The sequence below is a fragment of the Rana temporaria genome, chromosome 1, assembly GCF_905171775.1.
Source record: "Rana temporaria chromosome 1, aRanTem1.1, whole genome shotgun sequence".
In the NCBI taxonomy this organism is placed as follows: domain Eukaryota; kingdom Metazoa; phylum Chordata; class Amphibia; order Anura; family Ranidae; genus Rana; species Rana temporaria.
In genome coordinates, this window is record NC_053489.1 from 298,242,867 (window position 1) to 298,256,397 (window position 13,531).

At 40.2% G+C, this 13,531-nt stretch overlaps 1 protein-coding gene across 1 annotated transcript; it reads right to left on the minus strand.

Moving 5' to 3' along the window:
- Nucleotides 1–11,524: 11,524 nt before the first annotated feature.
- Nucleotides 11,525–13,264, minus strand: LOC120916137 (piggyBac transposable element-derived protein 4-like). The gene has a single exon (XM_040326989.1). It carries the CDS (start codon nt 13,262–13,264, stop codon nt 11,525–11,527), a length of 1,740 nt encoding a protein of 579 aa, XP_040182923.1.
- Nucleotides 13,265–13,531: the final 267 nt, after the last annotated feature.

The following is a 13,531-nucleotide window of genomic DNA, read 5'->3' on the forward strand; positions in this document are numbered from 1 at the left end:
AACAATTAAACAATACAATGACTAAGGAGCTCTACTCAGTTAAGCTTAGAAAAAAAAATTATCAAGAAATACAGCTTTCAAATACAGCCCAATTGCATAGACTTATTCTGCCCAATGACTCTTTCTAGCATCAGCTTTGATGTCCTTCCTGCTTAAATAGTTCAAGCTACATATTTACAAGCATTCATAAAACATGATAAGTCTCATTGTTCATTGTAAGGACAACTTTTTGCTTCCAAAATTCCCTGCCAGTCTGTGGTTATAGGTCACACAGGTAGCCCTTACGTGCTGTAGACTATTAGGTGGATTCAGAAATACTTAGGCCGCGTATCAGTAGATACGCCAGCCTAAGTCTGGATTTGCGCCGGCACTAATTTACGCGTATTCTGGAAACCAGATACACTTAAATTAGGCTCAGATACGAGCGGCGTAAGTGTCTTACACTGTCGTATCCTAAAGTGTAATTTTTAGTCTGACCGCTAGGTGGCGCTTCCATTGTGGTCGGCGTAGAATATGTAAATCACTAGATACGCCTATTCACGAACGTACGGCCGGCCGATGCAGTACAGATACGTCGTTTACGTAACGCATTATCAGGCCTAAAGTTATTCCATCAAATAGCTGGAATAGTAATGTTAAGTATGGCCGTCGTTCCCACGTCGATATTCGAAAATGTTACGTCGTTTGCGTAAGTCGTCTGTGAATAGGGATTTACGTCATTTACGTCCACGTCGAAACCAATAGGACCGTGCGGCGTACTTTGCCGCAATGCACACTGGGATATGTACACGGACGGCGCATGCGCCGTTCGTAAAATACGTCAATTACGTAAGGTCACCCTCCATTACCATAAAACACGCCCCCTCAGCTAAATTTAAATTAGGCGCCATTATGCCCGCCCGATTTATGCTACGCCGCCGTAACTTAGCAGGCAAGTACTTTGTGAATCATGTACTTGCCTCGCTAACTTACGGCGGCGTAGTGTAAACACGATACACTACGCCGCCGCAACGATACGCCTGCCTACCTGAATCTAGCTAAATAGATTTATTCAGTTTAACAGTTGATAGGCTGGATTATCATCAGCCAAATTACTAATAAAGTTACCCAAATACTGCATTATAATGACAATACATGAGCATCCTTCTTCTAATTGACTTTTTTGATATTATACACAGACCTATGAACTGTGGGCTGGTAGTTTTGTATTCTTTTTCAGTTCCAATCCTGCTCTTGTCAAATGTGTTACAAATTGTGCCAGATGTTTCCCAAACTAACAGTTAAATGATGAGATGCAGTAAAAATATATATCAACATTTTATGAATTTTAGAAGACAATACCATAAAAATACAGTCATATCTGTCCCCAAAAACAATTTACACCTCACTTTTGTATCATTAAGTAAAATGTAATTATTGCTAAATGAATAGACATATCATTGAATTTTGTTTTTTATAATTTTTTCATGACCTAGGCATCCAGCTTTACTTTATGTTGTCCATCTTAGACATTTGCACCCTGCTTTTCTTTATGCATGTAGCCTATTTATTATTTTTTTTTACTTTTATATAAGGATTAATTTCACGAACAATAACTTCAGACATCTACAGAAACACCATATGCCCCCTTTTTCTTTTCTTTTTTTTTCTTTTATATTTTTATTAACTATCAAGATGCACAGGTACAATAAAATGTGTGTTTTCATAGACCAATACATAGTACATTTGAGGAGCAATACATGTAAAGTAAACAACATATACATAGACTATTTTAGTATTTTTTTTCCTATACTTTTCCATGGTTCCTGATATAATAGGTTGGGGTATCCTCAGTTACAGGAGAAGCCTGTTACCCCTATTGGGAGCATACTGTGAGCAGGCTAGTTAGATGTGAATTCAGGACTGCCGGTTGCTTGGAGTAGATACCATTAATTGTCAAACAGAAATGGTAAGAAAAAAACAATATAATACTGAAACCAAACAGTATAAAGAAAACAAAGACAGATACTCAGAGTTAACAGATCATCTTTGTTTATTCAGTTCAAGCTACAATATATTCTTTGTGATATGCCCCCTTTTTTAAATGTTATGGCCAACTTTTGGGGATATAATTTTTCATATTAATGAACATTTTAAATAAAAAAATAAATGAAAATGTGATAAAAGTTGTATATTAATTATTAAAACACATAAACTTATATTATCATCCTCTGTCATTGGCTTTGATGATATTCTCACACTGTGATTATGTTACTGCCTATCCCTAGGGTTCCTTTCATTTGACTGTAAATAGGAATATTGCAAGGTCTTTTTTGATATCAACCTAATTAATGACTGCTTGCTGAAAAGAATTTGTAAAGGGTTACATATATATAATGTTAGTGTTAACATTAAAGTCATTTGTCTTTAAAAAGAGCAGCAGTCAACATAGAAGCATACTGAAGGGGCTGCCATTGCTGGCCTATTTTAAATGATTTGGGGTTGTTAGTTTTAGATTTCCATCCCTAGCTTGGGTGAATCACTGACCTGAAAAATGTATGTGCATATGTGCATGGTTTGGGTAATTGACCCACTAAGTGGTAAACTAAAGATAATTTTAACAGGCCTGAAACTCCTGAATTTCTATCCCATATCTCCTTTGAAAGGTACGTATACACGAACTGCGCATGCGCCGTGATGTGGACGCATGCACAGCATCCCCCCTGCGCCTGCTCACAACCACGCCGGCACAACTGCCTAAGCTACCCTGGATCACCGCGTACGCCGTGAACATAACGTATGCCCAGCCAGACACACGTCCAACGCACAATACACCAGCTTGTGTTCCCTGCTGCAGACCTGTGCATGTCTATTGCCGGGTTGCACCTCATTTATGGGGAATAAGAGTTAATACGAGCGCATCAGTATTTATTCATTTATCATTTGGTTTAGTTCACCGTTTTTTGATTGCTGCTGTATTATTTCGTTATTTTTTGTGTGGTTTCTTTGAGATTATTTGTTAGTAGCACTGTAGTTCTTTTTCACTCCATTTATGGGGAATAACTTTACGCCGGACGTACAACTTACGCGCATTAGCATGCGCCGGGCACACGCACGTTTGTGAATCGGCGTATTTCCCTCATTTGCATGTTTGAATGGCTAATCTATGGGAGCAGCACCATGCGCCCAGCCCATATGTGCGCCCATCCTACGCCGGCGTGTGCAAGCTACGTCGGCGGGGTGTAGCCTGTTTTTAGGCGCATGTTGGTTCATGGGTCTGCCGCACACATACGTCGGCGCACATTTGCACTTACGTCGGCGTAACATGTTATACGTCGACGTAAGTGCTTTGTGAATCTGGGCCAAACTGTTTATTTTTATGAGTATTTTAAAAATCTATTGTCCTATGCCCTTCCCCTTCCCTATCATATTAAAGAGTGACAGGAAATAGGACATTGCAGCTGGACAGTTGAGTGTTATATATTGTAGTACTGTAATTTGTGTAACCCACATTCATGGAAACTAAGACAGGGGCATGGCAATATTTTTATATATTGCTGGAAGGCATTTATGTTTTAACGTCGAAACTAATACAGCTTGACCATACTGAAAAGTTGTATATAAATAGGTCTGGTGCAATGTGCATTTTAAAGACCATGCATACCAGACCCATTTGATTTAGAGCTCATTGGTAGCAGATCAAAAATGCCATATTTTAAACTAGACAGACTAACCCACTTCAATAACAAATAACAGGCATGGAAAAACATCCAGTCCTCTGAAACCTTTAAAGCCATCAAAGGATTTAAGAAAACTTTGGTTAATAAATTACCATTGATCAATTTTAAAAAGAAATGCAATGACTATGTGGCTCCTATTTTCTGGACATCTTGATACCAAACTTCCTCTCTCATTCCCCATCAGTTTCTTACCCTTTTCCCTCTCTTACCAGTTCTTTCCCCCTGGATTAGAATACCAGATAATTATCTCTTCTAACTGATACACAAGATATTTAAAGCAGAGGAAGTACCTGCATTCTTTGGACAATAGTGCAGGACACACAGATAGGCATTTTGGAGGTGATGTGATGTGTTTTTTAAATATTTGTTCCTCTCTCACCTTATCCCCCCCCTTCCCTTTTTTCCCTTCTTGTACTCAACCAGACAGTCATTGAACAGTTTTGTTGCTGTCCCACTACAGTGTTTGCAGAACCTAGTAAATTGGAGCTCTCATTCCTGCAGGTAACACTCATTTCTGCTTCTTGTTAAATGTTTAACCTCCTGGGCGGTGTTCCCGAGTCTGACTCGGGGTGAGATTTTTGGGCTAGGATCGGTAACCCCGAGTCAGACTCGGGCTCGCCTCGCTGGATGTACAGGGAGTTTTACTTACCTTGTCCCTGGATCCAGCGATGCCACCGCGCTGTGTGAGCGAGCGGGACCTCGCTCGATTCACACAGTGCCTCCGTGTGACGCCGATCTCCGTTCCCTGCGACGTTACGACGCACGGGGACGGAGAACGGCGCCAAATTCAAAAAAGTAAACAAACACTATACATACAGTATACTGTAATCTTATAGATTACAGTACTGTATGTAAAACAAACACACCCCCCTTGTCCCTAGTGGTCTGTCCTGTGTCATGCATGTCATTTTATATAATAAAAACGTTTCTTTCTCCCTGCAAACTGTAGATTGTCCATAGCAACCAAAAGTGTCCCTTTATGTCAAAAATAGTTTTAGATCAGCTAAAAAACAGCGATAATAAATTATAATCACTTGCAGAATTGTGCGATAGCGATTTGTGGGGAAATTCGTCATAAAAAAAAAAAATAATGACAGCAACAATTCTGCAACTGAGCAAATTTCAGTGATTTTGATTTGATTACATTATTGAATAATTTTTATTATAATTATATTATTATGTGTTATAATTATTTATAATTATTTATTATATTATAATTTATAATTTTGTTTTTAAAAAAATGTCATACCCGGGATGCCTATTAGAAGCTTGTTTGGTCAGATTTAAGTGAGTTATTTCTAAAAATGACAGACCTACAATATAAAACGCCAAATTTCCTTGCAAATAACGGTACCGCTTTCAGCATGTTTTTTCTGAAAGAATCATACCGCCAGGGAGGTTAATTACCTCTAACATGCTTTACCAACTTTCATGCAAGATTTCATACTGTTACCCTGGCTTTCACTATTCATATGTTCAAGATTTGTCCCCATTGAACTTTCTGTGATTTTTCTTTCAGATTAATATGAGCAGTATTATTTTTGTTGTGTTTCACTGTAAACACTATTTCTTGAATTTTTTTAAATAAGGAATAAAAAAAGAAAGAAAAAGAATACTATCTGTAAAAAAAGCTGGGAAGTGCAACAGTAGTACAGTAATGAAAAACAAAAGACTACGCTAATTACAAATAAACAATGAAAATATTACTCAGAACATAGCTAAAATGCTAGATAAGGAAGGCAGCAGCTTGCATGCGATACACAAACAGAAATAGAAAAGGGGATTAAGCCCCGTGAATGGGGTACACATTCACATAGATTTTTGATGGTTTGTTTGAATTTGGGTAGTGATTGCCCCTTATTGGATGTATAGGCTTTATGGCGATATCCAGATAAGGCTAATGGCATATTGAGAAAGGGGTTTGGGACATTTTTAGTTTAGAACAGCTTTTGATTGGTATCAATTACCATCTTTTTTCTTTTCATGTGGGGGAATAGGGAGTTATTATACTAATTTCCCTATGGGGTATCCAAGATCATTTTTATAAGTGTTACTTATCCTGATGTTGCGAGGGGGAGTAATCGTCCGTGTCATGAAGGTTTCTAAATAAAGCTTTTTCCAAGTTATTATGAGCACGCCATACGTTGGGTGTTCTAATGTATGGTGCTGGCAGTATTTCACTTAGCCAAAATGGCACCTGCGTTGCTATTGATTTGTATCTCACAATGAGGTTTGGGTATAAGTACATGGTGTGTCACTGCTGCACCCTATCCCATTGAAAATGTCTGGTTAATGACGAAACGCATCTGGGTGTATGCGCAGTGACGTCACCACGCCAAGGAGGAAGGGCTCCGCATCCGTTTTGTGTCTAATGATTTTATCTGCTTCTGTAAGTACCCCTTACCTTTTTAAATAAAACAAGTTTTATGGAATTACGCTATGGTGCACCTTTTCTCTACCCATATCGTTCTGGATGAGTCTGTAAATGCGCTGGAAGCCATTCCTGGAAACTTTTAACCCTGCGAGTCCACTACAGTTTTAAAGGTCGCGGCTGGGCTATAGCCGACTGCTAATCAAGCTTGCCCCTCTTTAATACTCGGTGGTGGGTTGTCACTTCAGTATGGAAACATATTTGATGTCACAGTGGTGTTGAAGCTCTGGAGGATTTATCTTCAGGATTGTCTATTTGTGTACATACTTTATAGTGCACATCGGGACTATACATATATAGTTTATTTTATTTTATTTCATATATCTAGTTTCAGTGGACTTATTTTTGGTTCAATGGCGCAGCTTTAATCCCCTTAGTAGTACAGGAATGAATGAACATAATAATTGTAGGCTGGCTAAAAAAAGGGTAACTATTAAGCAAAAACATAGGGCCAGATTCATGTAGCCCGGGCGCAACTTAATTTTTCCGATTTAAGTTACACCGCCGCAATTTTTCCAAGTTAGTGCCCGATCCACAAAGCACTTACCTGGAAATTTGTATCCTAAATCCGGCCGGCGCAAGGCGGGCCCCATTTAAATTAGGCGCGCTCCCGCGCCGGACGTACTGCGCATGCTCCCGACGCAAATTTCCCGACGTGCTTTGCGCAAAGTTACGATGCGCCGAGGTTTTGTGAATCGCGACGGGTAAAAAAAAGTTGCGTCGGGAAAAAAAGAAATGCGCCGGGAAAAAAAAATTTAAAAAAAATTTGACAGCGACGCGGGAAAGACAGGTACACTTTTACATGGTGTACTAACTTTACACTTTGTAAAAGATACCCTATCTTTGCGACGGCAAACTAACACTTACGGCGACTTAACGAAGGGAAAATGCTTTGTGGATCTCCGTAAGTGCTAATTTGCATACCCGACGCTGGTTTACGACGAGAACTCCCCCCAGCGGCGGCCGCGGTACTGCATTCTAAGATCCGACAGTGTAAAACAATTACACATGTCGGATCTTAGGGATATCTATGCGTAACTGATTCTATGAATCAGCCGCATAGATAGAAACAGGGATACGACGGCGTATCAGCAGATATGCCTGCGTATCCCTTTTGTGAATCTGGCCCATAGTGCTTCCTGGTTTAAACATATACTTACATGTTTTTGATTGTTTCAAATGCAGCTGAGCATGGGTGATCAGATTAAACAAATATTGGTGCACACAGACAAAAGTAGAAGACTAAGAGAGCTATTAAACAAATGTGGTGTGTGAATGCCTCAATCATTTTCTGAGCTGCTATGAATAATACCTGTATTTTGCCTAAGACTGGGTTCCCTCCAGTGTGAATTTAATGTGGGTTACCCCACATCCAATTCGCATGGCAGGAGATTGTGACCGGCTCTCAATGGAGTTGGTTCACACATCGCCATAGCAGCTCCAGGGCGAATTGCACAGGAGTCCTGTGCATTTTCTGGTGCATTTTAGGTCTGAATTCAGCCCAAAATTCAGGCTGAAATCGGACCTGAAACGGTGAATGGGGACACACCAGACCCCTGTGTGAGCTGCTCCATTCCTTAGTGTGATACTTTTTTTCCCCAATAAACATTATTGTCATCTAGTGGCTATAATGTGGCATTTAAAAAAAAAATAAGAAAATATTTTATTGTGGTCGCTACAGTTGATGGAGATAATCATCATAGAAAATAAACATATTATTCAAAATAAGGGGTTATTTGTGACTTGTGACATTTACACAGAGATCACTATATATTTTTAATTAAATAATTGGTTTCTATTATAACTATTATTATTATTTTCTGTGGGAAAACCATCTGTACACTTTGAGTATTGGTGTCCTTCTTGTTCACCTGTGTACACAAACTGGCACAAAATGTGTATAAGGTGTGTTTAGAAAGTAAAGTTATTTTATTGAAAAATTTTACAATTGAGTAAAAAAAAAGTATGCACCTTGTGAGTATACACAATGCTCCCAGCGATTTTTGCATTTTTCATAGCTTCCCTGGATGTCTTCAAGTGGGATGGCATTCAGAGCCTGTGTAGTGACTCTTTGGACGTAATCCACACCGAAAAGATGCTCCCCATGTGGGGATACTCATGACCCACAGTACTGTATTATCTGCACATAGATACCTTGTGAGTATTATATAGGGTATTTTACCCTTTTGATATTTTTTAAACTTGTGACTATATTAGACTAATCAGAAATGCATAATATGTCATTACAAAGATACTTTACATGCTTACTCCTGATGAGTGACACCAAGCCACGAAACGCGTTGAGCCAACAGATGTCGTGTTTAAACTCTGTAGTGTATCCTACCATTTTATTGTGAATTTTGTTTTTGCTTTATGTATTCAATTATGTGCTATCAAATCTTGGGTTATATATACACACATATATATATCATGTGCCATTCATGTTTTGAATAATTTATGAAATATGTATTAAAAAAAGCATTTTATCTAATATTCCACTTTATGCAGGTATCTAATCATGTGTGTATTATACTAGTTTTCTATTGAATATGAATTATTATTATGAGACAATGGCCCACATATTTTTACACATATTACAGATGTGTCAATTATAGCTCTACACAACATTTGACCCTCCGCATACTTCATTTAAAGTCCCACTTCCTTGTTCTTTTCTGTATACCTTATAGGGAGGGAGGCTGATGACTATACCATCACCTCATATAAAGTGCCATAGATCCCCCTCTTTTAACTACATTAGGGATGGAAGTATGCTTGTTGGGCTATTTAATGAAATACCTGCTTTGTAATTATTTTATGCTATTCTTCCTTATTTTTTCCTCATTATGACAATTAGAACATCCTTATGGCACTTTTATATTTCTCTAGTCGACCCCTATAGAATTCCTCAGAGCTTTGCGTGTGCTTTGGCAGTTTGGATGTGCGTTGTGTTGTCCCTGTCTTGGGTTTCCTCTGGTCCAGGAGCTGCGACGTGCATTGCGGGCGTTCCCTTCCTCCAGCCTTTTCCTTTGTGGGAGGTGGGAGCGGGCACACTGTGTGTCGACGTCACACTTCTCACGTGGGGCGAGTGGCATCCCACCCTTTGGCCCTGCTATGCCAGTGAGTATCCATCTACGAGCGTTATGGTAATTGTTTTGGTTGCCAAACCACCAGGTGGCTCTTCTGCATTGGTGAAGGGGCCTCCCATCCCCTTGCTCGCTTATGTGTGACATGTATGTGTCTTCTGCGGCAGTGCTTATATGGGTGCCATCCTTGGATGGTTTGAGCATTTGGCTTCTGTCTATTCTGTTGGATACCTTACACAGCATACCTTCCAATATGGTTAGTAGGCAACACATTCACTCTATCATTCTCTTAGCCTCTCACAAGTCTACTCCCTACTTTCTGGCCCTGCTACAATACCTGCCACCGATATTGTGTCAATCTGGCCTCTGTTATCGGCGAGATTGACACCTGCGAGCTCCGTCATGGGAGCCAGCGCCGATCTGTCACTCCTCCCGCTTGGTGTCCCCAATGGATTCCTATGGATGCATTGCATCTCGTGGGGATGGCGTGCACGAGAAGCACAGCCTTGCAGCTGTGATTTCCAGCACGATCCCATCGTGCTGGAAACACAATATCGGTAGCAGGTACTGTAGGCCATTATGGTGGCTCTTTCACTTCCTTTACCCTCTTCTGATTCCCAGGCTTTTGTTTACTTCATACACTCTCATGCACTATGCTGCCTATTTTCCCAATAAGGGATCTTATGTACTTTGGTTTAACATGCCTATCACTTTCCTTTTTCACAGCCCCAGTTTAGTTTTTGTTATTACACATGTCCACTAGACATGTGCACACTGAAATATTTTGTTTTGGAATTTCGCTTTCGTCCGGAAAAAATTATTTATTTAGTTATTTTGTTTCGTTAAAAAATACATTCGTCCGAAAATCCAATTTAATTAAGGTCAAATCTGTCATTGAAGGCTTATGGTGTCTGTCCAAATTCTGTTCCGTCTTTGACTGATTTTTTATAACTTTAAATACAAACTGTTTATTATGCCTTTTCAGGGAGATGTTTTCTTTATTTCCTGTTCCACAGACAGGACAGAAAGTGGGAGAAATATTTCCAGAGTGAGAAATAAATGCTGTCTTATACAGTTGCTTTGAGAACATGTGTTCCCATTGGACGTTTATACCTCAACTATTGCTCAGGTCACAACAAATTTTTGGAATTCCTAATGCCGCGAACACATGATCAGTTCGTCTGATGAAAACGGTCTGATGGACCGTTTTCATCAGACGAACTGATCGCGTGTGGGCCCCATCGGTTTTTTATCCATCGGTGAAAAAACTAGGAACTTGTTTTAAAATTATCTGATGGTTAAAAAACCAATAGAAAAAAACGATCGTCTGTGGGCACGTCCACCAGTTAAAAATCCACGCATGCTCAGAATCAAGTCGACGCATGTTTGGAAGCATTGAACTTAATTTTTCTCAGCACGTCATTGTGTTTTACGTCACCGCGTTCTGACACGATCGTTTTTTTAACTGATGGTGTGTAGGTACAACTGATGAAAGTCAGCTTTATCGGATATCTTATGAAAAAATCCATCAGACCGTTTTCATCGGATGAACCGATCGTGTGTACAGGGCATAACACTTTCTGTCAGTAGAACAAATATAGAGGGGATATATCCCCAAATGAAATAATAACCTGAAAGGGAGCTTAACTCTTTTCAGTCTAAACACAAAAGTTTTAGGTTTGCATACAATTTAAGTCTAGGTTTACATCTGTGTAGGTGTTTCAGCTTGTGTTTCTGTGGGCACAGCAGCCCATCCATTTGAATTGGCTGCTGTGCCTGAGTTTCCCACAGAGAGAAAGCCCCTGTCCATTTTTTAAAATACGGATGTATTTACTCATGCATGGGGGTACACCTTGTGTGTCTTCAGTGTGTTTTGGCTGTGGGTGCCTGCGGGTAAATATCAGAACTGGATGGATAGAACTACTAATCCTTTATCAGGTAAAACAGTTCACTTATATGTATTTCATCTGTTTGACTAGAGTTCAGCTTTAACCTCCCTAGCGGTATGATTCTGTCTGGAATTTTGTTCCAAAAGCGGTACCATTTTTTTGTATGGAAATTTGGTGTTATTTATTGTAGGCCTGCAATTCTTAGTAATTACTTACTTAAACCTGACCAAAGAAGACTCTAGTAGACCTCTCAGATGTAATAACGTTCGAAAAAATAAAATCATGAGTTATAATCTAATAAATAATATCATTTTATTCAGTAATGTAATAAATAATGCAATTTGTCAAACAGAAGAAAATTCAGTAATAAATAATGCAATTTGTCAAACAGAAGAAAATTCAGTAAACATCCTGGGTGTGGTAAATTTTGAAACATGGGACTGCACATAGACCAACGTCACAATCAGAGCAATAGAACCTTGTTTCCTTTCGGACTTTTTTTCCATTCCCATCTCGCTTTGAGCAGCAAACTACACACATTCTTGTAGGTGCTGCCTTTTTTGCGCTTGGCGGGATGTAATCCGTAAAGTGACGACCAGTCAGCCTCTCTGGGTTTACAATGTCAACAGCGCGACGTCCAGATCTGTTCACGGCCACTGATGGCGTTTGGTAGTTCAAAAAAATTTGCTCCACCACCTTCCAGATGAAGTCGGAGTGAACAAGAGGCTTGTCACTCCTTCCCTTGTGCAGTATATAGGCATTCCACATACATTGTTCCAGGAGATGCCTGAATATTTTTTTATAGTATTTTTTTTGTTGCTTCCGCATAGCTGGATAGAAGGTCATCGCCTGATCGGCTCTATCGACTCCTCCCATGGTGTTGTTGTAATCGATCACAAGTTGTGGCTTTTTGACATCTTTCCCACCTCTTGTGTGGACCATGGCAGTGGAGGTGGTATGTACTGTACTCATTAGGCACACGTCTTTTTTGTCACGCCAACGCATTGCCATCATCTTTCCTTTCTGCCAGGCCACCATTTCTCCTGTTTTCAGTTTTTTCTTGGAAAACATACATGGCAGGTCACGTCGGTTGGCTCTAGCGGTTCCATATGCGTCAGTCTTGTTTTTTAGTAGAAACTCGTACAGCTCAGGCGACGTGTAAAAGTTGTCGGTTGTTACACAATACCCCTGATTGAGCAATGGTTCAAGCAATGAAAGGACTGATGACGTTGCCATCCCATAGTCGCTGTACCTGGGGTTGAATTGTGTTCCTTTGCCGGTGTATATGATGGAATTCCATATATAGCCAGTTGTAGACTCGCAGAGCATATAGGATTTTATTCCAAACCGCGCTCTCTTGGATGCGATGTATTGAATCCAGCTGAGGCGTCCTTTGTAAGCCATCAGACTTTCATCAATGCTGATGTCACGGTCTGGGACATAGGCCTGCTGGAAATTTGTTATAATCATTTGGAATACTTCCCAGATTTTCTTCAGTTTGGGCGCTGGATGTGTGGCTTCGTCAAAGTCCTCATTGTTGGTGAAGTGTAGATTCTTCATTATGAGGGAAAATCGGTACTCGGACATGATGGTGCCAAAAAATGGGGTTGCCAGCAATTTATTTTTAGTCCAGTACCATCTCTGCAGGGGTTTACCCACCACCCCTTGGAGAAGTATTAGCCCCAGAAATTTCCATATGTCCTCCTTACTCACAGGTTCCCATTTTCTGGATCTGGAAAACTTGCTGTGCAGAGTAGTGGATTGCTGCTCTTTGTAGCGGTTTGTCTCCGTGACAATCTTTTCAATGACGTCATCTGTCAGAAATAATTTTAGGTACGCCAAAGGATCATTGTGATCAACTTCTACCTTCATCCCAGGCGATCCTGTAAACGGGAATCTTGGCGGTGGTACTGCATCCATACCGCAATCAATAGGGCACCAAGTGCGCACCTCACTGAGCTCAAGTGGAGATTCGTCGCTGTCGCTACTTCTCTGGTCAGAGTCGGAGTCGTATGACGAATCTTGCCACGAATCGCTATCGCTGTCGCTCAATTCTGCGAGGAACTCTGTGTCGCTGTCGCTGTCACTTATCTGATCCAAAGCCGCTTTGGAGGTGCTAAAGTGACGCTTTGATGCCATTTTATTTTTTTTGGTTAGATAAAACAGCAAAAAGGGCAGCCAGGGCAGTGTAGAATAATCTGAGGTGAAATCTGAGGTGATACAGTGAAATCCTGTCAGATTACACTGTATCATGTAACTTTATGTGTGTGTTTTACTTTTTTACATTGTAACATTGTAACTTTTTTGAATCTCCCGCCCACTTCCGCCACTGTGAGGCGCTGCGGTTCACAGAGACGGAAGAGAGAGGAGACATCAGAGAAGACATCAGCGGGGCTCTCACCGGGA

Bases quoted from the DNA above. Each gene is read 5' to 3' on its own strand.
- LOC120916137 (XM_040326989.1), bottom strand. From the start codon at position 13,264: ATGGCATCAAAGCGTCACTTTAGCACCTCCAAAGCGGCTTTGGATCAG.